Source organism: Aethalodelphis obliquidens, unplaced genomic scaffold (assembly GCF_003676395.1).
Source record: "Aethalodelphis obliquidens isolate GAN/ISIS:26980383/991018 unplaced genomic scaffold, ASM367639v1 scaffold47, whole genome shotgun sequence".
Lineage (NCBI taxonomy): Eukaryota > Metazoa > Chordata > Mammalia > Artiodactyla > Delphinidae > Aethalodelphis > Aethalodelphis obliquidens.
The window spans coordinates 506,059-530,058 of NW_020837991.1; the positions used below are offsets into that span (position 1 = coordinate 506,059).

Genomic DNA, 24,000 nt, shown 5'->3' on the forward strand with positions numbered 1-24,000 from the left:
ATTTCCTGGACAGTTTGAGCATCTACAAAGAAGTGGTAGGATTGGTTTTGTGGAAGAGAAGTGAAATATCTCTCTTACATTTGACATGAAATGAGTAAGCCACCAGGGATATTTAGAAGAGCAGTGTGATACGTTTTGTAGACAGATGAAGATAGCTGTATGTGGAGTGATGGTGGTATGATTATTGCAAAGCAATACAGAGCTGCCCGATGTCCACACTCTATGGATATCTGATGAAAAAGACAGACTTATAAAAAAAATTGTTAATGCTTTCTTCATCGTGTATGTTCTTGTATCCACGCACAAGAAGTTTATGTAGGTGCCAATGCTTTTTAGGTATCCAGCCTGTCCCCCTGCAAACCATCACAAATGAGAACCCGTCGGGACCCAGCCTGGGGACAACCCCACAAGCACGCTTTCTCCTGGTAATGCTCAGCACGCTCACCCTGCAGCACGGTGCCCACAACCTGAGCCTCCTGCTGAACTCCGGCATGCTCGCTCTCACACAGACAGCACTTCGGCTCATCGGTGGGTCGGCATCGCCCTAAGTCCTTTGTGAAAATGCCACGGTTTTGCCTTGATCTCTCTCTCTCTTTTTATAAACTTTTTTTTTTATTGTGGTAAAATACAAATAACATAAAATTTACTATTCTAAGTACTTTTAAGTTTATAAGTCATTGTCATCAGTAAGCACATCCACAGTGTTGTGCAAGCCTTAATACTATCTAGTTCCATAACTTTTCATCACCCCAAACGCAAACCCATATCCATTTAGCAGTGACTCCTGAATTCCCACTCCCCCAGCTGTTGGCAACAACAAGTCTGCTTTCTGTCTCTATGGACTTGCTCCTTCTGGATATTTCATACAAATGAAAGCATACAATTTTAGCCTTTTCTATCTGGCTTATTTCATTTAGCATGTATCAGTACTTCATTTCTTTCTATGGCTGAAAACTGTTATATGAATATACTGTGTTTTATTTATCCATTCATCCATTGATGGACATTGGCTTGTATCTGCCTTTTGGCCATGGTGAGTGGTGCTGCTAGGAACATTTGTGTACAAGTTTTTGTTTGCACACCTATTACCAGTCCTTTTGTCATATACTTAGGAGTGGAATTGCAGGGTCATATGGTAATCCTGTGTTCAGCTTGCTCAGGAACTGTCAAACTATTCCATAGCACTATACCATTTTACATTCCCACCAGCAATGGGCCAGGAGTTTCAGTTTCTCCATGTCCTTGCCAACACCAGTTATTTTCTGGTTTTTTTTTTTTTTTTTTTTTTTTTGAATTAAGGCTACCCTACTTGGCGTGAAGTGGTATTTTATTGTGGTTTGTTTTACACTTCACTAATGTTGAATGATGTTGAGCCTCTTTACCTGTGCTTGTATATCTAGGAGAAACGTCTGTTCACGTCCTTTGCCCATTTTACAATTGGGTTGTTTGTGTTTTGAGTTGTCTGGGTCCTTTACATATTCTGGATACTAGATTGTTATCAGTTATGGGATTTGAAGACATTTTTTTCCCAGTCTGGGTTTTGTTTTTCTTTGGTGCCCAGAAATTTTAAAATTTGATTAAGTCTAATTTATCTGTTATTCTTTTGTTGCTTGTGCTTTTGATTTCATGTTTAAGAAATCATTGCCAAATCCAAGGTCAAGAGGATTACCCATTATGTTTTCTTCCTTAAGTCTTATATTTAGATCTTTGATCCATTTTAAGGTAGTTTCTTAATATGGTGTGGGGTAAGGGTTCACTTTATTTCTTTTGGTTATCCAGTTGTTCCAGTATCATCTGTTGGAAAGACTCTTCTTTTCTCAAGTTCTTAGCACCCTTGTCAAAAATCATTTGACTATAGATACTTAAGTTTGTTTCTAGACCCTCAGTTCTGCTCTGTTGGTCTCTGTGTCTGTCATTACACCAGTCCCGCACTGTTTTGAACACTGTAGCTTTGTGGTAAGTTTTGAAATCGATAAGTCCTTCAACTTTGTTTTTCTTTCTCAAGATTACTTTGGGTCCCTTGCATTTCCATATGACTTTCAGGTCTGGCTTTCCCATGTCTGCAAAAAAGGCCATTGGGGTTTTGTAGGGATTGTATTGAATCTGTAGATCCTGTTGGGGAGTACTGCCATCTTCACAATATTAAGTCTTTCATTCCATAAATATGAGATAGCTTTATATTTATTTAGGTCTTCTTTCGTTTCTTTGAGCAGTATTTTATAGTTTTATTGTTATCAGGGTAATGCTGGTAACTCATAGAGTGAGTTAGGAAGTAGTTTCCTCCTATTCTGTCTTTGAAAGGGTTAGAGAATTGGTGTTAGTTCTTTTTTAAATGTTTGGTAGAATTCACCAGTTAAGCCATCTTGCCCTGGGTTTTTGTTGTTGTTGAGAGTTTTTTGGTTACTGATTCAACTCTTCACTTGTTTTAGGTCTGTTCACATTTTCTATTTGTTCTTGAGGCAGGTAATTTCTATGTTTTTAGGAATTTCATCTAGGTTAGCTAATTTATTGGTGTACAGTTGTTCACAGTGTGGTCATAATTCTCTTTATTTCTATAGGATCAGTAGCAATGTCCCCACTTTTTCTTTCTGGTTTTAGTGATTTGCATCTTCTCTCTTTTTTTTTTTTCAGTTAATCTACCTAAAAGTTTGTCAATTTTATTGATGACATTTTTCAAAAAAACAACTTTTGGTTTTGTTGATTCTGTTGTTTTTCTATTTTCTATTTATCTCTGCTCTAATCTTTATTATTTCCTTCTTTCTAACTTTGGGTTTACTTTGTTCTTGTTTTTCCAATTCCTCCAGGTGTAGTTAAGTTATTGATTTGAGATCTTCTTTTTTTACTGTGTGCATTTATAGATTTAAATTTCCCCCTTAGGACTGATTTTGCTGCATCTCATAAGCTTTGGTATGTTGTGTTTTTGTTTTCATTTGTCTCAAAGTATTAATTTCTCTTGTGATTTTTGTTTCTTTGACTGGTTGTTTAAGTGTGTGTTATTTAATTTCCACATATTTGTGAATTTTCCAGTTTTCCTTCTGTTGTTAATTCCTAGTTTCATTCCATTGTGGTCTGAGAAGATAATTTATATGATTTTACTTATTTCAATTTATTATTTTTTTTCTTTCTTTTTTCTTTTTGCGGTACGCGGGCCTCTCACTGTTGTGGCCTCCCCTGTTGCGGAGCACAGGCTCTGGACGCGCAGGCTCAGCAGCCATGGCTCACGGGCCCAACCGCTCCGCGGCATGTGGGAACTTCCCGGACCGGGGCACGAACCCGTGTCCCCTGCATCGGCAGGCGGACTCTCAGCCACTGCGCCACCAGGGAAGCCCCTATTTCAATTTATTGAGACTTGTGTTGTGGCCTAACATACTGCTTCTCCTGGAGGGTGTTGTTCTCTTTGTCCTTGAGAAGAGTGTGTCTTCTGCTCTTTTTGTGTAGAATGTCTCTACATGTCTGTTAGATCTGATTGGTTTATAATGTTGTTCTTTGCCTGAAATTTTGAGATACTACAGGGCCAGTATTCCAAGTCCAAATGAAAGAGCAAGGCTTTCCTAAGCTCTTTGATTTTGTCAGTCTTTGTGCCCACACGACCCATTCAGAAATATGCACCATACTGTCAGTCAACATCTGATTTCTGCAGACCTCATTAGCAACTAAAAATTGTTTTTAAAAATCTTGAAAGTGTATTTCCATCTAGAAATTGCCTTTCTTTTTCTGTTGTTTCCCTTTTTTCCAGAGACTCCAGTAGGTAAAAATCATAGCACAAATCATTAATTATGGGGGCTTCCTCTGTTAACAGTACTCAAGAGTTTAAATTCCAATCTGACTACTGGCTGCAAAAAGCCAGGGAGTTGTGTCCAATGAATACATATCTATCTTTGTTGCTTTCTCTGATCAAGGTGATTTCTCTTTCATACAAGAAATGATAAGCATATGTTTTATATTAATTTTTATGTGTACTTCTACATACAATAGCCACAAAATACAAAGCCACTTAAAGAAAGATTCTCCTTTTTTTCTTATTGCAAAATGTAAAACAGCAGCAAATTCAGCATTTAGAGGGTTAACATTACAGCTGCCAGGGGAGATCCCAGATGGAATGCAGCCCCTGCCCCTTCTGGGGCCTCACAGAGGCACTGCCAGGCTGAAGAAAAGACTATTTTCCCTCCAGTTTATCTAAAGCTTTTACTCCAGACCTGGGAATTGAATAACCTTTTTTTCTCCCTCTTGGAGGAGAGTGGAACACAAACTTTACATTTTTAACCGACCCAAGCCCATTTTTGGGAATGTTTGGGGCACTTTTCCTCTTACGTGGAGACAGAACAAAGACCACAGGGTTACCAGGGATGTGCTTTCCCCTCCCTCAGTCCAAGCAAGCTGGCTGCTGGGGTTGAATTTACTGTTTTCAAATACATTGGTAAATTTTATTTCTCACAGCTGACAGGTCAGCTTCTGTTTTATACTATGGGTGGTTCCATGGCCACCAGGGACCAAATATTCATCATGTCCCATCCCTTCATTCTTCCTTGTACCGAACAATGCTTTTGCAATATCTCAGTGACTCAGCGTTGTTCTAGAGAATCCCATTGCTGTCATCCCTGTGTCAGGGTCCCCAAGACCACCCCCAGTTTTAATGATTTGCTAGCAGGCCTCACAATACTCTAGATATAGTCATACTTAGGGCTAAAGTTTATTACAGTGAAAGAATAGAAAGCAAAATCAATGATGGCATATGGGCAAAGTCTGGGAGAAACTAGACACAAGTCCTCTCCCAGTGGAGACCCACAGGGTGCACTTAGTTCCCCCAGCAAAGAGTTGTGACCACACATGTGAAGTGTTGTCTTCACATGCAAAGTGTGGAGACTCGTGCCCTGTGCTTTCACTGGGGCAGGTCATGCAGGCATCTCTGCCTGGCACTTGAGTAAGTTTCAGGCCCCCCAGAAGGAAGCAGGTTTCAGCAGAGACCATGTTGTTTGTGCAAACAGTTTAGGCACAGGGATGCATTCTTGGCAGTGAGGGGATGGTGGGAGCCCTCACGAAATCCAGGTTCCCAGAGGCCAGCTGATGGCTGACTTGCAAACAGGCTGTCTAGGGACAGCAGTATCAGGCCTGCTCTGTCAGCTCTTTTCTTTACAGTACCATAATTAAAGTTTGTTAATTTCTCACACGGTTAAACATTTAGGTGGTTATTTTTTGTTTTTCTATTCTAATAAAAATATGAGTGATGAATGTCTCTCTAATAACTTAAAATCATTTTGTTTTTCGGAGTGGGGCATAACTCCTAGAAATAGAGTAAATGTCTTTCCTGAGAATTTTTATATCTTTTACATCTTCTGATACATATTTATATATTTTGTCCTCCACTTAACCTTTTTAAAAATTTTAGTTCTCATCAGTAAATTTTTCATGGTATCTGTTGTATAGGTAGAAAAATATACTGCGGATTCTTTAAAATTATTATCTTCATTAATATGTAATAGTTAAAAAAAAACATATATCAAGATTAGGAAATTGTAACTACTTATTGGCTCATCTGCTGTTTTTGATGCTCTGATAGGCCCTAGTTGTGATAATGTTGAAGAAGATATGAACTCTTCCGCCCGAGGAGCTTCTGCCACAGTTTTGGAAGAGACACGGAAAGAAACAGCCCCGGTACAGCTCCCAGTTTCAGGGCCAGAGCTGGCCGCCATGATGAAGATTGGAACCAGGGTCATGAGAGGCGTGGACTGGAAATGGGGTGATCAGGTACTTAGAGATTTGACTTAAACACATTAGCCATATACGTTAGTCACCTTCTGCACATCCTGACTTGCATGCTGTGAGTAGGTGGAAACTGGAATAAATACCTATCTCATTCAAGGACATGTGTGATTGACAGGTGATGTAGTTGTTGATTTCCGGGCAGGTGAATAGAATCTCAAAACCAGTAGAGAGTAGCGGCGGCCTGCTTTAGGGCCCTTGAACAGGATCAAGTCTATGAGGAGTGGAGACTCTTTTCAGGAAACTCCTGGCGTAGGCGCGACTTGAGGTGCAGCCCAGAACAAGTGTGAGAGGGGGCAGGAGAGGGTAATCCTCACCTGAATAATCATGTAGGAAAAGCTCTGACACTGCCTCTGTGAGCTCATGGCCGTGTGCCGGTAAGGCGTGCTGACCCAGTGGCTACAAGCACCTGCTTGGGTGGTGCCCATCTTTCCACTTCTCCCCCAGCACTTTGCTCCTGTGTCTCTGTCAGGTCACCCCAAGTAGAGGTCGGGGGCTGGGCTCTGCGCCGGTTTTGGAGCCACTAGCTGAGGACAGCGCTCACCCTTCTGTGACGTGGAGCGTTCTTGTCATGTCCAGGTTTTCTCAGCCTCACTCTTAAGCACATGCCTCCTGAGAATCATCTCAGAGATCAGAGTGACTGGAACAGCTAGCAGCATCCTAAAAACAGCTTCTCCTCATAGAAATGAGAGGTAGAGGTTCACTCTAAGATCTGGGGGAAAACTGAAGAACGAGAGGCAACGAGGAGATACTAGTGCTTGTTGGAGGTTCCTGACCTTGTGAAGCCCCAGGAGGGGTTGAGGGGCCAAGGAGCAGGGTGGCAGGACCAGGCTGGGAAGTCTGGTCTCTGCACTGGCTTAGAGAGCATGCTAATTGAGGTGGTGCTTTCCCCGCTCACCTCTTTGGTAAAGGCGTGCGAGCAGGTTCGTGCTGGTGTTCACTTTACAGTGATGATGTGAGCTGGGCATGTAGGTGGGTTTGGAGCCCCCTGTGGACTCGGGGGCTGTGTCCATTGCTGCAGCCACCTTCACAGGCAGTGTTCCTGTGACAGACAGGCCCGCACACCTTTAACCCGTCTCTGCTTTGGCTTCCTCAGGACGGACCTCCTCCTGGCCTCGGCCGCGTGATTGGTGAACTTGGAGAGGATGGCTGGATCAGGGTCCAGTGGGACACAGGCAGCACCAACTCTTACAGGATGGGGAAGGAGGGGAAGTACGACCTGAAGTTGGCGGAGCTTCCGGCCTCTACGCAGCCCTCGGCAGACGACTCGGACACGGAGGACGACTCCGGTGGGTGCCCGGGGGACCTGGCAAGCTGTGTGTTGGCTGCCCGTCCTTTCATCTGGGAGTGAGAGAGGTGCTCTGTAGGTCAGGCTTTCCCGGAAGGTCTAGTTGACAGGCCCCGGGTGATTTCTGAGGGACTTGACTCCCCATTTTGCCTCGGAGACAGTGGGGGGCGGCGGGGTGAGGCAGTGGGGGGCTTGCTGTGTCCTCTCCCCTGGTGGGCCTCCTGGTGTCCCTGAGCCTGTTCCTGGAGTTGAGGGCATTGCCCCACTGTGCCCTGAGCATGTGTTCTTCCTTCTTTCACTTTCCCCTCCCGAGGCCCTTCCCTCAGAATGTGGCACATGATGTGGAGTTAGTCAGTACTTTACTGCCTTAGAGAAAGTGAGGGTGAGAACTTAGAGTGACCTCAGAAAGTTAACCCTGTAAGGAGAGGTAAGGCTGTGGGAGGAGGGCTCCATGACACTTTTTGAGATGCATCTGAAAGACCCCGGGATGCCGATCTTGGCGAGACTGTCTAGGAGGCTGGCACTGATTCTTGGGGCTCAGGTGTCTGCTGTATGCATAGCATGGCAGGCTCCCAAGGTCACTCTTATGGTTAGGAGAGGAGACCCAAGAGGCTGAGCTCACTAGAGAAGGGGTGGCGTGGAAGGTGGCAGAGGCTGTGTTCTGTGCCCATCGCATGTGCAGGCTGCTCCATGCATGTCAGATATAAATGGATGACCCCTGTCTTGGGCATGTTAGGAGTAGTGTGCGGGAAGCTGTGTGGCCCTGCCTAGATAGTTGGTGCTGGTTTGTTACCACTGTATCTGACAGTGTCCAGGCCAGGTGTCCCTCCTCCCAGCTCTCTGCCTAGGGGCTTCGCTGGTGAAGTTGGGCCCTGAGCAGGGCAGGCCAAGTGACAGAGAGGTGGCCCAGTTGTGTCTTCCTCATCCAGAGGCCGATGGCCTGGACATGTGAGCACCAGGCTCCGCCTCCTTGGAGGTGGCCACCTCATCTTCGTCGGGGCATAGCCAACTCATCAGCAGCCGGCTTTTGACATTTGATAAGTTGGATCCTTGAAATCATTTTAGTGCTTCTGAGCTGTATGCTGAGATTGCTTTAAAAAATTTAACTGTAATTTAAAAGGCTTGTTTCCTTTGAGTAAGGTGGGGCCAGAGCTGATTAGGGTGAGCCCTTGTGCATCCTGAATTCCGTCTTTAATTGCAAAGAGCTGCTTCCCTTTCCACAGTAAGAAAAGAAGAATGTGATACTAAATCCCTTAAGTTACATGCAGGGACATTTTCCAGTTTATTTGGGAGTATAGTTCCTTATTTTGATTCTTTTTTTCAGAAGCTGAACAAATTGAAAGGAACATTCACCCCACTGCAGTGATGCTTACCAGCACTGTTAATTTACTGCAGACTCTTTGTCTTTCTGCTGGAGTCCATGCTGAAGTTATGCAGAGCGAAGCCGTCAAGACTCTGTGTGGGCTGCTGCGAATGTTGGTGGAGAGTGGAACGACAGACAAGACATGTATGCAGTGGACAGTTGTGGACCACAGAGTCAGAAGTGGGCTGTGGATTTGTCATGTGTGTGTGTGTGTGTGTGTGCATGTTGGGGGTGTGTGGGTGTGTCAGCGTCATAGGGCTGCTGCTGTAACGAGTTACCACAGACGTGGTGTATTAGTTTGCTTGAGCTGCCACATCAAAGTACCACAGTCTGGCAGCCTCAGTAACAGAATTTATTTCTTCACAGTTCTGGAGGCTAGAAGTTCAAGATCAAGGTGTCAGCCGGGCAAATTCCTCCTGAGGACTGTGAGGGCAGGAAGGATCTGTTCCAGGCTCTCCCCTAATTTCTGACGGTTTGCTGGCAATCTTTGGCATTGCTTGGCTTGTAGATCTCTGCCCTCGTTTTCACATGGCATTCTCCCTGTGTGTGTCTGTCTCCAAATTTCCCCTTTTTATAAGGACATCAGTTACGTTGGATTAAGGACGCACCCTAATCTAGTTTAACCTCATCTAAACCAGTCACATCTGCCATGGCCCTGTTTCCAAATAAGGTCCCATTCTGAGATAGTAGGACTGAACACAGTTCAACCCTTCACAGTGGGTTAAAGCAACAACTTCATTCTCTCAAAATCCTGGATACCAGAAGTCCAAAATCAAGGTGCCGTCAGGCCTGTGCCCCCTCCCAACACTCCAGGGGAGGGCCCCTCGTTTTCTCTTTGAGCTTTGGTAGCTCCAGTGTTCCTTGGCTTGTGGCCACATCGTTCCAGTTTCTGTCTCATCTTCACTTGGATGCCTCCTCTGTTCTTTTCTGCCTCTTGTAAGGGCTTTCATTGGATTTGGGGTTCACCCTAATGCAGTATAATGTCATCTCAATCCTTACCTTACTTACATCTGTGAAGAGTTTATTTCCAAATAAGGTCACGTCTGAGGTTCTGGGTGAATATGAATTTTGGGGGATACAATTCAGCCTACAAAAGTGTTCTGAGTATGTGAATGTGAGTATGTGTAAGTGGGGGAGAAGTTGAGGAAGTGAGTGGAGCAAACGTGTGTGTGTACATGTGAGTGTGAGTTTGAGTGAGACTGAGTGTGGATGTGGATCTGTGTAACTGGGTATGTGTGAGTGAGTGTGAGTGGCCGTGAGAGTGCGTACCTGAGACATGCTGGGGGGCGAGTGCCTGTGCATGTGTGTGGGTGTGACTGAGTATGGGAGAGAGCATGTCTGAAGGGTGGTGTCCCTGGAGGCCTGGAGGCCTGGAGAATAGGACGGCTGGTCCGTGGGAGTTGGGGAAGGGAAGCTGGTCCAGGATCTGAGCAGGTCACGTGGCGTGACCCCACCTCAGGGCCTCTGCCAGCCAGGAGGGCTCGGAAGCCCCAGGTGTCCGCTAGTGGAGACCCCGGGAGAAGCAGATAGGGTCATGCTCTCGGCAGAGTCAAGCCGGGTAAACTAAACCCTGTGAAAACCTCTTATTCTCATTCTACTATCCTAGCCTTCTTAAACTTGGATTGGAAATTTATGATGCAGATCAAATATAAACAAGCTCCTGGGGGATATTTAAAACATGTGAAATTTACAACCTATACCAGATGTCCTCCCACAGATAACTGCTATTGAATTGTGAATTGTTTTCCTACTGCTTAGAGACAGTAAGTAGATGAAATTCCTTAGCGAGTTTGAGTTGCTCTGTGTACCTTAGAGATTTTTAAAATCTACAATGTTCCTTGAGCCAAGTCGCAGGTCCTCCTGTTGCTCTCACTTAGAATAATTGAAACTGTAATATATTTGGAAAGGAGCTTATTATTGAAAGTAATGTGATGTAGGTAAGTTAAAAGTTGGACTGGGCATTTATTTCTGGAAATGGGGTACCAAGCTGGTCTGTCTTGCTCTGGCAGCCTCCCCCAGCAGGCTGGTGAGCCGGGAGCAGCACAGGAGCTGGTGCACCCTGGGCTTCGTGCGCAGCATCGCCCTCACACCGCACATGTGTGCCGCCCTCAGCTCCCCGTCCTGGATCGCGCTGCTCACGAAGGTCGTGGAGGGACACGCGCCTTTCACCGCCGCCTCGCTGCAGCGGCAGGTAACTGTGCTGCCAGACTGATCCCCGCTTAGCGTGAGTTTTGGGACTGTGGGAGCCCCATCAGAGGTGGCATTGAGCTGGCCGTCGTCCGTCCTTAGGTGCCTGAGGGCAGAAAAGAACTGGAACTAACACAGTAGATTTTCTAGAGTTCAGAGGCTGAGGAAGTTGATTATTTTAAATTGATTCAGTTGTTAAGCCTTAGTTTAGTTGACTTGCTTTTCTGTGAAGTGATAAATCCTACCAGCTGCTCTGATTGCTTCATGGGAGTTGTGGTATAATTGTCTTGAGAAGAATTAAACTAAAAGGAATTATTTTTTAATTAAATGAATATCTGCATGTGTAATGTAGCTTATTTTTTAACCTCTGATAATCCATATCACTAATCAACTTGGATGTAATTATCTTGCTGTAGAATCATGAATATTAGAATTTTCACATGATTAATTGTGTTACAGGAACAAAAAATAAAGTAAAACCTCCTAATCTGTCAGACAGTGGCTTTCTTTAATGCTTGCTGTTTTCAATTGCCCTTGTCAGATCTTAGCTGTACATTTACTGCAAGCAGTACTTCCGTCGTGGGACAAGACGGAAAGGGCAAGGGACATGGAGTGCCTTGTGGAGAAGCTGTTTGGTTTCCTGGGGCGCTTGCTCACCACCTGCTCTTCAGATGTCCCGTTCCTCAGAGGTGGGCAGCTCTCCCCCTTACCGGTGTCCTGGGTAAGCGAGCAGGGCGTCATGAGGCCCTCCTTCGCGTGTTTCCTGCAGAATCCACACTGAGGAGGCGGAGGGCCCGGCCGCAGGCCTCCCTGACTGCCACACACAGCAGCACGTTGGCGGAGGAGGTGGTGGCGCTGCTCCGCACCCTGCACTCCCTGGGCCAGTGGAACGGACTCATCAACAAGTACATCAACTCGCAGCTGCACTCCGTCACCGCCGGCTGCGCGGGAAAGCCGGCAGAGGGGGTGGGTGCCGCACTGCCTTTTCACAGCTGCTAGTTTTTCTCTGTAGAATGCTGATTTAACTTTCAAATTACCTTTTTAAATGCTGTGTATTTTGTTCAAGGATGTATTTTAAAATATTTTTTACTGGAAAAAGTTATTGAGGAAACTAACATAAAAGTGAATTTGGCTTAATTGCAAGTGTGTAGGAGACAGGCAGCCCCTGGGCTCTCGTCTACAAGCTTGCTGTCTGTCTGCATTAGGCTCTGTTAGAGGACTACTTTCCTGACTCTGAGACCCCTGAGGTGGGGGGCCTCATGGCAGTCCTGGCTGTGATTGGAGGCATTGACGGTCGGTTGCGACTAGGGGGACAAGTCATGCATGATGAGTTTGGAGAAGGCACCGTGACTCGCATCACCCCGAAGGGCAAAATCACCGTGCAGTTCTCCGACATGCGGACGTGTCGCGTTTGCCCACTGAATCAGCTGAAGCCAGTAGGTGAACTTGTGTTTGGGTTACTAGGTAATGAGGCAAAGGGGTTTTTTATACTAGACCTGGGAAGAACTTGATTCTTGTAGTTTAGGTTGGCCTTCTAGGAAGCTACCCAACTTGAGGAAAACCATCTATCTTTTTCCCTTTGATTAACAGGGCCTGTCTCACAGGGTTGTATATAGATTAGTAGTTCATGTGTCTTATTTTAGCCTCAAAAGACATGAAAGGGCATTAGCAATTTAGAGGGTCCTGTGTAAGTATAAGTTAGTTTTATTTATTTCAAAATGTGAATTTATGAAATTTATTTTTTATTGAATGACTCAACTTTCAAAAAAACCTAAAAATGACTCCTTTAAAAAAAATGATCTTTTTTTCACGTTGAAAATGCTTAATGCCTATGTTGAGTGACACGACTTATGTAGCAGCTACTGTCGTCTTAAATCTGTGAATTAGGGATCCATAGGGAAAGTGAGTGATTTATATTACTTTGATATAACCCAAGTGCAATTTGCCTATATCTTTCAATAAAATGCTGTTTTTGATTATTATAAGAATATATGCATGTTGTAGAAAATTTGAAATGTATAGAAAATATCTAAGAAGTTAATAACTACCACCATGATGTAATCATTGTTTAACAAGTCAGTAAAGAAAAAATTAATTTAGGTTATATTTACTATATATGTAAGCCTTTATCTTGCCTTTGGGGTCGTCTTTTTAAAATTATTTTCAGATCTAGAAAGACTTATGAACATGTTTGTTACTTCAGAATTAAGACGCATAGTTATGATAACTTTCAGAACGTTCATTTGTCCTTCTCGTTGGACACACTTTGAAGGTTTCTGTGCTCCCTCTCCAGCTCCCTGCTGCGGCGTTCAGCGTCACCAACTTGCCCTTCACAGAGCCCATGCTCTCGGTCTGGGCTCAGCTGGTGAACCTTGCTGGTAGCAGATTGGAAAAACACAAAATAAAGAAGTCACCTAAACAGGGTTTTGCAGGTCAGTACATGCCCTTCATGATGAAACAGCTACAGTCTTAACTAGTGTTGTTTGGACAGTGTTTGTTGTTTTGTCAGAGCAAGTTCTGTCACTGCTGAAGTCTTTGGGTTCAGATGGATGGCCACTGGTTGAGTGACGGTGGGTGTGTAGATGAGAGTGTGTGATGCAAAGAATGATGCCATGGCGGGGGTGGCACCTGAAGAACCCCAGGCCTCCCTACCTCCTGGTGCCAGCGTTATTCTGTGCACACTTTTTGAAGAGGAATCTGTGTTCTTTCCCCCTCCCCATTTACCCCCTGGCCTCTTTGCAACCGTACCTAGCAGGGCCTGTGTGTTTGGACCTGCCTCGCTTGGTGTCTGGATGCTGGCCACCCGTCGAAGACCAAGGCCACTCGTGCTGGAACTATTCCTCTTCCACTGCTCACTGGACTTTCCTTACATTGCCCCTCACATATTATTTGAGAGTTCTTCTCCCTGACTGTTGTTTGCACCTTGGAAATCCTTGTGGTTTCATCCATAACTTCTTGATCTTTCTGCCCACTCTTCTTGAGTTTTCTCACCCATTTTCCCCCATTCCTGTAATTGCTGCTGCAGCGTTTATGACGGTAAACACCTTTAACTCTGGATCTCCAGTTCACATCTCTGGCTAGAGGACCAGGTGCATGTAAACCACAGCATGTCAACAATTCAAGTAACTTTGTCCCTTAGCCAGCGTTTCCTGTCACAGTGAATAAAACTGTCTGCCAGGTATTCGAGCTTGGTGCCCCAGTGGCACCTCTGGCTCTTGCTGTGTCCTCCCATCCCACATTCCCACGTCCCCATGCTGCCTTCCATGGCCTCCAGCATGTCCTGCTTTGGAACGCTGCTGCTGTGACTGTAGTCTAGCTCTCCTTGTGGTCTGCCTACCATCCTTGTGGTGGCTTCCCTAGTCTGTTCCTCAGTCCGCCCGTGGACATTACTGCAGTCATTTGTTTAGATAAGATTCTGTAGGGTGCGATGGTTTTGATGAGTTAGAGAACTGTATGCTGTGAGTATCTGACAAAAGTGTCTCATAGGCCTCTTGGGAAGACAAGGTGAAAGTATTTTATTTGTGATGTAGGTATCTGGTTGAAATTTCAGCAATTTGGGAAATATTTGATTATACTAGCAATAGCTAACATGGTTCTAACTGTGTTAAACCGTCTAATACTCGCCCCATCCCGAGGTAATGCATGGGGAGCGGGAAAGGGAGAAGACATGAGGGAGGTAGAGGATGCTTACCCACAATACTGGGAAAGGCAAGTCCTACGTTATGGACAGGCTTTGACGTGGTCAGCTGAGTCCCTCAGGGCAGTGCCTTCCTCAAGGCTGTACAGCTGCTGAGGGGGAGAGCCCAAGCAGCGTGTTCCATTCCTGCTGAGTCCTTTTTCTTCCCCCACAGGACAAGTAGACTTGGACCTGCTGAGGTGCCAGCAGCTAAAACTGTACATTCTGAAGGCAGGCCGTGCTCTGCTTTCCCACCAGGACCAGCTCAGACAGATCTTGTCTCAGCCAGCTGTTCAGGAGGCTGCAGCTACTCATACAGGTATCTTTTTAAGGAGCCCTTTTGAATCTGTCAGAAAGGCAGATACTCCAATAGGAAACAGGCAAGGAACATAAAAGGGGAGGTACAGATGGCTTCTACATGTACAAGGAAGATGTGCAACCTGGCTAGTAACTGATGAAAAGTGATAGAGCCTGAGGGGATTTGGTGGGGGGGAGGGAGAACAGTGCTCTGCTGCCTCACTATTTAAAGTGCGGCCCAAGGACCAGTAGCATTGATGGCACATAGGAACATGTAGAAATGTGGACTCTCAGGCCGCACCCCAGAGCTAAGAAATCAGGATCTGCATTTTTTACAAGGCCCTAAGGTGGTTCGTATGCACGTAAAGTGGCACTGCTCTAACACTTTGCTAGTGAGAATTTAAGTTGGTACAACCATTTAATGGGCATTTGAGGAAATCTTAGACTTCAAAATGCATACACACACATATCTGTATCTGTATATCCATTGATTAGCAAGTCATCCTGTGGGGATTTATCACATGAAAAGCCGTGGAGATACGTGTTTACAGATGCTCATTATGGCTTTTTTGTTGGTGTTGTTTTTGTGATGAAAACTGGAGACACCTAAATGCCCATTATTAGGTGGGGTACCCATGCAGTGGAGTACCATGGCGTCATTCACAGTGATGATATATATATATATGTTAATGCCATGGAAACTTGAAAATGATAAACAAAAAAGCTCATTGCTATGTATATCTGTTTGTAGATTTGCCGTAGATTCATCTGCTTACCAAAATAGTGACAGTAGAATTTCAGCTGACTTTATTTTCTGTGTACTCTTCTGTATTACCTCAACTTTCTGGAATGAGTTCATATGACTTTGAATAGAAAAAAACCAAAGCTATGAAATATTTTTTGATTACCTATTATTGAAAGACATTGTGTTAAATATTATGGGGAACAAGATAGTCCTTGTTTATGATTTTTTTACTCTCTGGGGTGAGGGTGGGGATAGAAAATGGACGCAGATGGCTCTGTCCAAGGTACGGGCCTGTGTGCTGTAAGACGTGTGAGCACAGGTTCACAGGCGTCTGGGGGATGCTGGCAGCTGAGGGCTGGGGAGAGCAGCCTCGGAAGTGTGTGGCAGACCCTGGGTGCAGGCTACTGAGGCGTCTCCGTCCCGCGGGAGGAGACTGTAGGAGCCCAGGCATAAGCGGTAAGTATGTGGGTACTGAGCTTTGTAAGGAGCTCAGGGTTTATCGAGGACTGTGGGGCTAAAGCTGGAGAGGTCAGTTGAAGTCATGTGGTAGAGTGCCCTGACTACCAGAATGAGAGGTAAGGCTGACTGGAAAAGCTGTGGCAGCGCCTGTCATGACAAGGATTGATGTTGAGGAAGATAAATATATACGCTAGTGAGTTATAGGAGTATTTGAAACAGGAGATCATGGATATGGGGGCAATTGTGTCAAGTGATAAGGTGTCTTCCAGGGGAAGGCATGAAAAATGGAAAGAAGGAATCAGTAGACACTGTGATGGTGTAGTCTTTTAGATGATATCTTTTTGGAAAACTAGCGAAAAGTCAAAGATGGCTGACGTTTCAAGCTTGAGTTATAGGGAGGATAGGGAGGAGGACTGTTGACAAAAATTAGAAAAGCCCAGTGGAGTGTGGGGTGTTGCGTTTTGTTTCCCAGACTTCAGAGGGCATCATGGAGGTAAATCTAATGGAAGTGCAGATTCGTTCCGTATTAGACATTAGGGACCCTGAAGACAATCCACAGTTGTATTAGAAGATCAGGAAGCAGAGCCCAGGGAATTGGATTGGCTGTTCTGTGGTCACCCCGATGTGGAGCTATGGCAGCGGTGAATCCGGATTACCTTCCCACGCTTGGGGCAGATCAAGGGCTCCAGATGGAGCTGTCTAGAGCAGGGCTTAAAAAATCCACCACAGCCACCTGTTTTATAAAGTTTTATGGGAACATAGCCACACCTGCTTGTTTACATGTCATCTCTGGCCGCTTTCACACTTCAGTGGCAGAGTTGAGTAGTTGTGACAGACCCTGTGGTCGGTAAGCCTAAACTGTTGACTCTCTGGCACTTCAAGACGATTTACAATCTCTGGTCTTAGAGGATTAGTTGAAATTGTAACCAGACCTGGCTATCAGTGGTCCCAGGGCAAACAAGAAGTGCCAGACACCTCACCCGAAGCTGCTCAGATTACAACAAAAGACATCACCCTGACCACACGTCATATTTGGGATTGGTGTCAGTTTATAGTCTGAACAAGCGTTAACAGAAAAACCAGGGCTAGAGATACAGACTTGGGAGTGTTCATAGAAGGGGTTTCTGGAGTACTGAGTGAGCACCAAGATGGAGAAGGTTAAGAACTGGACCAAGGGCAGGAATCTGGGAGGTAGCTTTGGTTGGCTCTGAAGGCACAGACAGATGAACTAAAGAAGGACCGAGGCCAAAAAGCAGGGAGTGGAAAAAGCCTTGAAGATTTTGGTTATCTGATGCTTGATGAAGTAGAAATCATACCTGGTTTAACATGCTCAATGCACTATCTTTTGTAGTAAGGAGATGTTTGCTGTTGGAAATACAGTGTCATCCATATTTTGTTTTTAAATTCAGATGATGGAGCAGCCTCATCCCCTGACCTTGGGGACATGTCTCCTGAAGGGCCACAGCCCCCAATGATCCTCTTGCAGCAGTTACTGGCCTCGGCCACCCAGCCGTCTCCAGTGAAGGCCATATTTGACAAACAGGAGCTTGAGGTACAGTCAGTAGCCTTGGCAATTCTAATCCAGTGCATTAGATTGTGGACAACTTTCTTTTCCTAGATGTGTATTTTCTTAAGGATATAGTCTGAATTTTAAATGATATGCCGAAGTAATTCTTATGACTAGGTTTTAACCATGTTTGTCATAGAATATTACAATACTAGTTAGAGAATGAATGAGTTAAAGTTTAATCTTATTTAAAGTTTCTGTGAATTATTTGTAAAAATTAGCTAGATTCAGCATTTGGTGTTAATGCTCAAATATTCATGGAGGGGTCTTTTTCCAGGAAATATTATTATTGAAAGAGCCCCATTAGACCTAGGAATATGGTGCTTGCTTATTTGTTCACTCACGCCAAAGCCTGTCTTGAGCATGCCTTGTTGCTGCCAGGCTCTCAACCAACACCCTGTTTTGGAGCATGTGCACTGCACTGCATATTCAGGGGTGGGGCTGTGGGCATGTTCCTATAGAAGAGACTGACATCTGGCCAGGTCTAAGCATGATGGGAACTTTCACGACCCACCACGTGGAGGACTAGGTATTTTAAAAAATACTTCTTGCTTTGTACTACATCAAAAATTCTGGACAAAATATCAAAGAAAAAAGTAAAACCTTGGGGGCTTCCCTGGTGGCGCACTAGTTAGGAATTCACCTGCCAATGTAGGGGACACGGGTTCAAGCCCTGGTCTGGGAAGATCCCACATGCTGCGGAGCAACTAAGCCCGGGCACCACAACTACTGAGCCTGCGCTCTAGAGTCTGTGAGCCGCAACTACTGAGCTCGCGTGCTGCAGCTACTGAAGCCTGTGTGCTTAGAGCCCATGCTCCGCAACAGGAGAAGCCACTGCAATGAGAAGCCCACGTATTGCAACTGAGAGTAGCCCCCACTTGCTGCAAGTAGAGAAATCCCGCGTGCAGCAGCGAAGACCCAGCACAGCCAAAAATAAATAAATAATTTTTAAAAAACGCACACAAAAACCAAAACCGTGAGTGCTCAATTTGGCAGGCAGAAAATACCGTAGTAGAAATCTTCAGAGACTAAGACCCTGTGGGGAGCCAGGATCCAGAGTGAGCTAGGAAGCTGGTGGGGGGCAAAGGGAGAAGGCAGGAAATGTTGGGCACAGGGGCAGCAGGAGAGGAGGGTGCCGGGCCTTCTCCAAGTGGGCCTGAATGCCAGCTACTCCTTAGGTCTGAAAACTTGAGATGGGAGATCAGGTTAAAGTTGCTGCAAGGCTGTGTTGCCAGTCACCTATGAGATAAAAACAGGACACTGAGCAATGAAGAGGATGTTGGGCAGATGCACCCCCGAGCCATGCTGGGAGGTGCCCAGTGTTATGGGGAAAGATAAGACTCGAGGAAACAAGGAGACCTAGAGTTGTCCTTTAAGGACCGGGAAGGGCTACTGTACCAGAGAGAGAGCTTCCATTGCTTTGTCTCCATTGATTCTGATGGAAATTCAGCTGACATTCTTATTGTTCTGTATGAAATGTCTTTCATTTCCTCTGGCTGCATTTAATATTTTCTGTTTTCCTTTTGTTTTCTGCAATTTGACTAAGGGTGCTTATGGTGTAGGTGGTTTTTCCCCCTTATCCTCCTTGGGGTTTGCTTAAGTTACTTGTATCTCTGACTTGATGTTTTTTTTCCCCCCACCAAATTTGGAAACTATTGACTATGATATTTTTTCCTGTCCCACTCTCTTTTGTTCTTTTCTAAGATTATTGCTGTAGTCTGCTAGATTATTAGTGAGTTTCTGTTATTTTTAAGTCTCTTGGTTAAATGGCTTGGTTAACTGTACTGAACTGTTTTAAAGGTCAGGGTGTGCTGCTTTATTGGGTCTAATCTGCTGTGAGCCACCCAAGAAATCCTTTATTTTATATTTTCAGATCTCATATTTCCATTTTGTTCGTATTTTATAGTTTTATCGTTCTTGACAGTTCCCATCTCTTCACCCTTTATACCTGTCTTTTACTGTATATTTTAAAACATATTTCTGATTGTTACGTTAAATTTCTTATTTGCTAATTCTAATGCCTAGGCCACTTGTTGGTCTGCTACCATTGGCAGTTTTTCTTCTGATTATCGATTCTGCTTCTTTACATATCTAAAAAAATTTTATTGTATTCTGGATGTTTTGGATATTATGTCGTATGGGCTCTGGGTCTGTCACTTTCCTCTGGAGAATGTGGAATTTTATTTTTGTAGATGGTTCAGTACCTGATAGTTTTCCTCAGTCTAAGGAGGCTTGGTTCTCGACTTTTTGGTGATGATTTATTTTTGTTTTGCCCTTAGTCCTGGTTCCTGGTCTCTTAATTCTGTGGGATTTAGAATCTCTTTGAGGTTTCAGTGGAGACCTTTACATCTTGAGCAACGTGCTGAAACTTGGTTGGACTGGGATGTCACACCGTCTCCCTAGCGCTGGGCCTTCCAGCAGTTTCTTTTGGCTGGGTTCTTGAGTCTCACACACGCTTAGTTTTGCCGTCAGCCAAAGATTTGAGTGTAGACCACATGTGCATTTTGTGGTTCTCCCTCACGTCTACTTGCTCTGGCAGGCCGCAGTCCAGTGACAGTGCCCCTCTTAGCAGCTTGCCTGTGGGCTTCCCTGTGGCCAAGGTTGCACCTGTTCCTGTTTTCTCCGGGACCTTCAAACAATTTTAAAAAATATTTTGTCCAGAATTCATAATTATTATCACGGCAGAGGCTTAGTCCAGTCCCCTGTCCATTACCAGAACCAGAATCCCTAGCTCGATCTGGTTCTGAATTGTAAGCTTTTAGGAAGCCTGTCACTTCCCAGTTATTCGGACTTCACAGCAAAACCCTAGGCTTTTGACACTTCCTAAGCACTGGAAGGCCCAAGGGTGTCTTCTGTTTCTTCCGAATGCCTTCCGACGTGTTCAGTTAAAAAAAAAAGAGCAAGTCTCAGTGCTGTGAGAACAACTGAAGAGAAGGGAAAGAGAGCTGCAAGTGGACAAGGGAGAGGGCTCCCTGTCTGGAGGCAGGCAGTTCCCAGCTGCAGGCCACAGTGATGCATGTATTCATTGATGCATTGCAGTTTGTTACCCAGTATTCTTTATTTCCCTCATTTTTTTTTTATACCATGTTTAACCCCCAGAGTGGCTTTTCTGCCTTTGAATAGTTGGGAGTTGATTTGGTGACACACGAGAGGGTCCTGTGCCATCTCTGACCTGCGTGCAGAGGGAAGAAAGCGGGAGGCTGTGGGCACTGACCTGTCATGTGGAAGGGTGGGGGTCCCTTTCTCCCACCTCATCAGGCCTCTCACCTGTGTTCGCTCGCTTAGCGTTCAGGGCTGCTGTGAAGTTTCCTCAGTGGACATTGATAATTAGCTCATTTACTAGGTAGACTCTGTGTGTACTGAAGCAGGAGTTATTTGACTATTGAATCTTTCCTCTGCATTCGACTATGGAAGTTGTCTTTGCTGTTTTTAAACCTGTTTTATCCATTCATTTAAAAATACACACGTAAGCCAGGGCTTTCTGTGGCTTAGTACTGCAGTTCATGGTAGCAGTCTGTACTCTCCATTTCCCCAGACTTCTCAGTCCCCTGATTTGCAAACCCCATTTGCCCAGGCTGCCGCGTTGGCCGTGTGTCAGTGTTTGGCTGTGGAGTCTACTCACCCGTTGAGCCCTGTGTTTGAAGACTGCAGCTCCAGTGAGGCCACGACGCCTGTTCCTGTGCAGCATGTTCGCCCAGTTAGAGCGAAGAAGCACAAGCAGTCTCCTGGTCCTGCTCTGCCTATTGTGGTTCAGCTCATGGAAATGGGATTTCCTAGAAGGAACATAGAGTTTGCACTGAAGTCACTCACTGGCGCCTCTGGGAATGCTGCTGGCTTGCCAGGTACTGGGTTTTCCTTGTGGGTGTTGGACTTAACGCGCCCACGCATTTGTTTGTAGGCTTCCCTTGAAATACTAACGTCAGAGGCCCCTCGGGAGGCAGGCGCTGTGGTCCTCACTGTGGTTATGCTGTGTGTGCTTGCTCCTAGGCGTGGAAGCCTTGGTTGGGTGGCTGCTGGACCATGCTGACGTGCAGGTCACGGATCTCTCGGATGCAGACACGGGGTCTGAGGAGTGTTCAGACGAGGAGGTGGTGGAGGATGTGGATGCCACGGCCTATGCTGTGGTCAGTGCTCCCCTCGTGCCATCTGTCCTGAGCTCTGGATTCCTCTGCACCACTGCTGGGCATGAGGCAAAGCTACGAAGTGCTGCCTGGGTTTTCTGTCTCTTAACTACTTTTAGCTTTAAGACAGACCCTTGTTCCAACATCTAATGATGTCGGGTAGCCATTAGAGGAGCTCTTAATAAAAAATCATTATTTATGCGACACGTTGACTTCTGAGCCAGTTGTTTTATGGGATTAATTTGGATATGGCTCAGAAATTTTCTGTACTTTCAGCTTTTGAGATTTATCCTGCTTACATCCTGTTCCTATTAGTCTCTTTTAAATGAAGAATTTCATAGTGAAAACATAGAATAATATTTTATACTTTTTTTTAATATTATCGATTTCACAAACTACTTTCTTTTTAAGTAGGTTTATCGGTTCACCATTTAAAAAAAATGTATTTATCTTTTGTAGTCTACTGGTGCTGTTGTAACAGAGAGCCAGACGTACAAAAAGCGAGCTGATTTCTTGAGTAATGATGATTATGCTGTGTATGTGAGAGAGAATATTCAGGTGAGTAATTGTCTTAGGCTGGAACTTTGTTTAGGTTTTCATTCAGCAAATGTCTGAGCATCTCAGAAAGTTGGAGAGGGAGGGTGCAGCACTCAGCAGGGGAGGCCGCTGTGGCTGGAGCAGAGGACGGAGGAGCAGAAGATGAGCAAGGGGGGCGGGGGGACCAGAGGCAGAGAGCAAGAGGTGGCTTGTCCACAGTGACGTGGCACACAGCCCTGTGCTTCTCGATTACCCCCGTTTTGGACACTTTTACAATCTGTTTTTGCTTTCTTTTAAAAAAAATATTATTTAAAAAAAAAATTATTCTCATTGCCATCTAATTTTAAACATTTAGTTATGCTCTTTATGTAGTCCTTTTTAACCTTAAATCCTTTCTTTTCCTGTTTTAATTCTTTTGTTCTAGTTAGTATACTTCTGGGAAAATCCCAAAAATCATCTCATTTCTCCTATAAATTTGTCAACAGTATGTATCCCTAATAGATAGAGGATTTTATTTTTAACATAACGACATTACTGTTACCTCGCATTGCCTAACAGAATAAACAATAATTCCTTACTATCATCTTACATATAATGCTTGCTCAGATTTTCCCAATTTTCTCAAAAATGGCTTGTTATAGTCATTTTTAAAGAGTTGGATACGAATAAGATCACGCATCTTACATTTGGGTGATGTGTCTTTTTACCCTGGAACAGTTTCTCCCTCTTTTTTCCCTTTTCATGCCATTTATTTGTGGCTAAAATTACGTTGGCCCTCATCTTCCTCCCTCTCCTCTGCATCTCCTGTAAAGTCAAAGTGAGGGCTGGAGGGTGAGTGGACTCGGGCTGCATCTTAGGAAAGAATGTATCGTATGGACCAACGTGCAGCATCACTTGTTGTCTACGCCATCCATTCTCTATTAATTGTCCATCTTGGTGCTTCAGTAGCCATTGATGTCATTATCTAGACCCATCAAGAAGGGTCCCACAATAGTGATTTTCTAAGTTCGTCATCCCTTCCAAATTTATTAGCTGGAGTTCTGTTCGTTGAAGAAAACATTCTTATCAACTCTGGTTGATAAACTATAATATAGTTTGTATACACAGAAAAGGCAGAATAAATGGTTGTTTTTTGTTTGTTTGCTTGTGTTATCAATTTTCAGAGTGGTGAATTGGTGCCCTGGTACTTAAAAAGATGACCAAGAACCTTTATTTTGCTTATTATCATTATGATGAATTTATTGGCTGTTATGGATTTGATGTGTTTCAGCCATTTTCCTTTTGGTCAGGTTGTTCTTTTGAGGGACCCTGTTAATCTTTGATAGCTCCCTTGCTTGATGACACAAGTTGGTCCAAATTCATCTTGTATATTTCCTGCCCCAGACATCGAACCAGGCAGTTTTCTAAAGAGCCCTGGTTCCTTTTAGTGTAAAATGATTTTGAGAGCATGCTGGTGGGTAGAGGAAAGTTTTCTTAGGACTAGAGTAATACTACTTAAAATTGATCATTTCACCTATATACTGTACTGGATTTTTAACTTAATTCTAGGTGGGAATGATGGTTAGATGCTGTCGAACATATGAAGAAGTGTGTGAAGGAGATGTGGGCAAAGTTATCAAGTTGGATAGAGATGGATTACATGACCTCAATGTGCAGTGTGACTGGCAGCAGAAAGGAGGCACCTACTGGGTTAGGTATATTCATGTGGAACTTATAGGTGAGAACATTCTTTATTAAGTTCTTTTGTCTTTCTTAGTTAGATTCAGAGTTCCCAGAAATGAATGCTAATTATAGTTCATTTTTTTTATTGGAATCTCTAGGCTATCCTCCACCAAGCTCCCCTTCTCACATCAAGATTGGTGATAAAGTTCGCGTCAAAGCCTCAGTTACCACACCGAAGTACAAGTGGGGATCTGTGACTCATCAGAGTGCGGGGGTTGTGAAAGGTAATGTTCCCCAGGCAAGAAAACTCCAAGTGCCAGGTTTTCATCTACTAATGT

The 24,000-nt window shown here is 44.6% G+C and overlaps 1 protein-coding gene across 12 annotated transcripts in view; it reads left to right on the forward strand.

Annotated features, from left to right (window-relative positions):
- HERC2 (HECT and RLD domain containing E3 ubiquitin protein ligase 2) overlaps positions 1 to 24,000 on the forward strand; it is a 232,145-nt gene that overhangs the window by 99,828 nt on the left and 108,317 nt on the right. For 9 of the 12 annotated variants that reach the window (XM_027082455.1, XM_027082463.1, XM_027082457.1 and 6 more), the window contains 16 exons: positions 337 to 528; positions 5,558 to 5,745; positions 6,857 to 7,049; positions 8,373 to 8,591; positions 10,421 to 10,602; positions 11,140 to 11,287; positions 11,368 to 11,564; positions 11,804 to 12,034; positions 12,892 to 13,030; positions 14,450 to 14,593; positions 17,185 to 17,327; positions 20,917 to 21,184; positions 21,330 to 21,466; positions 21,923 to 22,021; positions 23,549 to 23,717; positions 23,821 to 23,946. In XM_027082455.1, coding sequence (XP_026938256.1) covers positions 337 to 528; positions 5,558 to 5,745; positions 6,857 to 7,049; positions 8,373 to 8,591; positions 10,421 to 10,602; positions 11,140 to 11,287; positions 11,368 to 11,564; positions 11,804 to 12,034; positions 12,892 to 13,030; positions 14,450 to 14,593; positions 17,185 to 17,327; positions 20,917 to 21,184; positions 21,330 to 21,466; positions 21,923 to 22,021; positions 23,549 to 23,717; positions 23,821 to 23,946 — 2,775 coding nt within the window. The remainder of the gene's footprint in view (positions 1 to 336; positions 529 to 5,557; positions 5,746 to 6,856; positions 7,050 to 8,372; positions 8,592 to 10,420; positions 10,603 to 11,139; positions 11,288 to 11,367; positions 11,565 to 11,803; positions 12,035 to 12,891; positions 13,031 to 14,449; positions 14,594 to 17,184; positions 17,328 to 20,916; positions 21,185 to 21,329; positions 21,467 to 21,922; positions 22,022 to 23,548; positions 23,718 to 23,820; positions 23,947 to 24,000) is intronic. The other 3 variants (XM_027082459.1, XM_027082462.1, XM_027082456.1) reach the window with 2 other exon arrangements.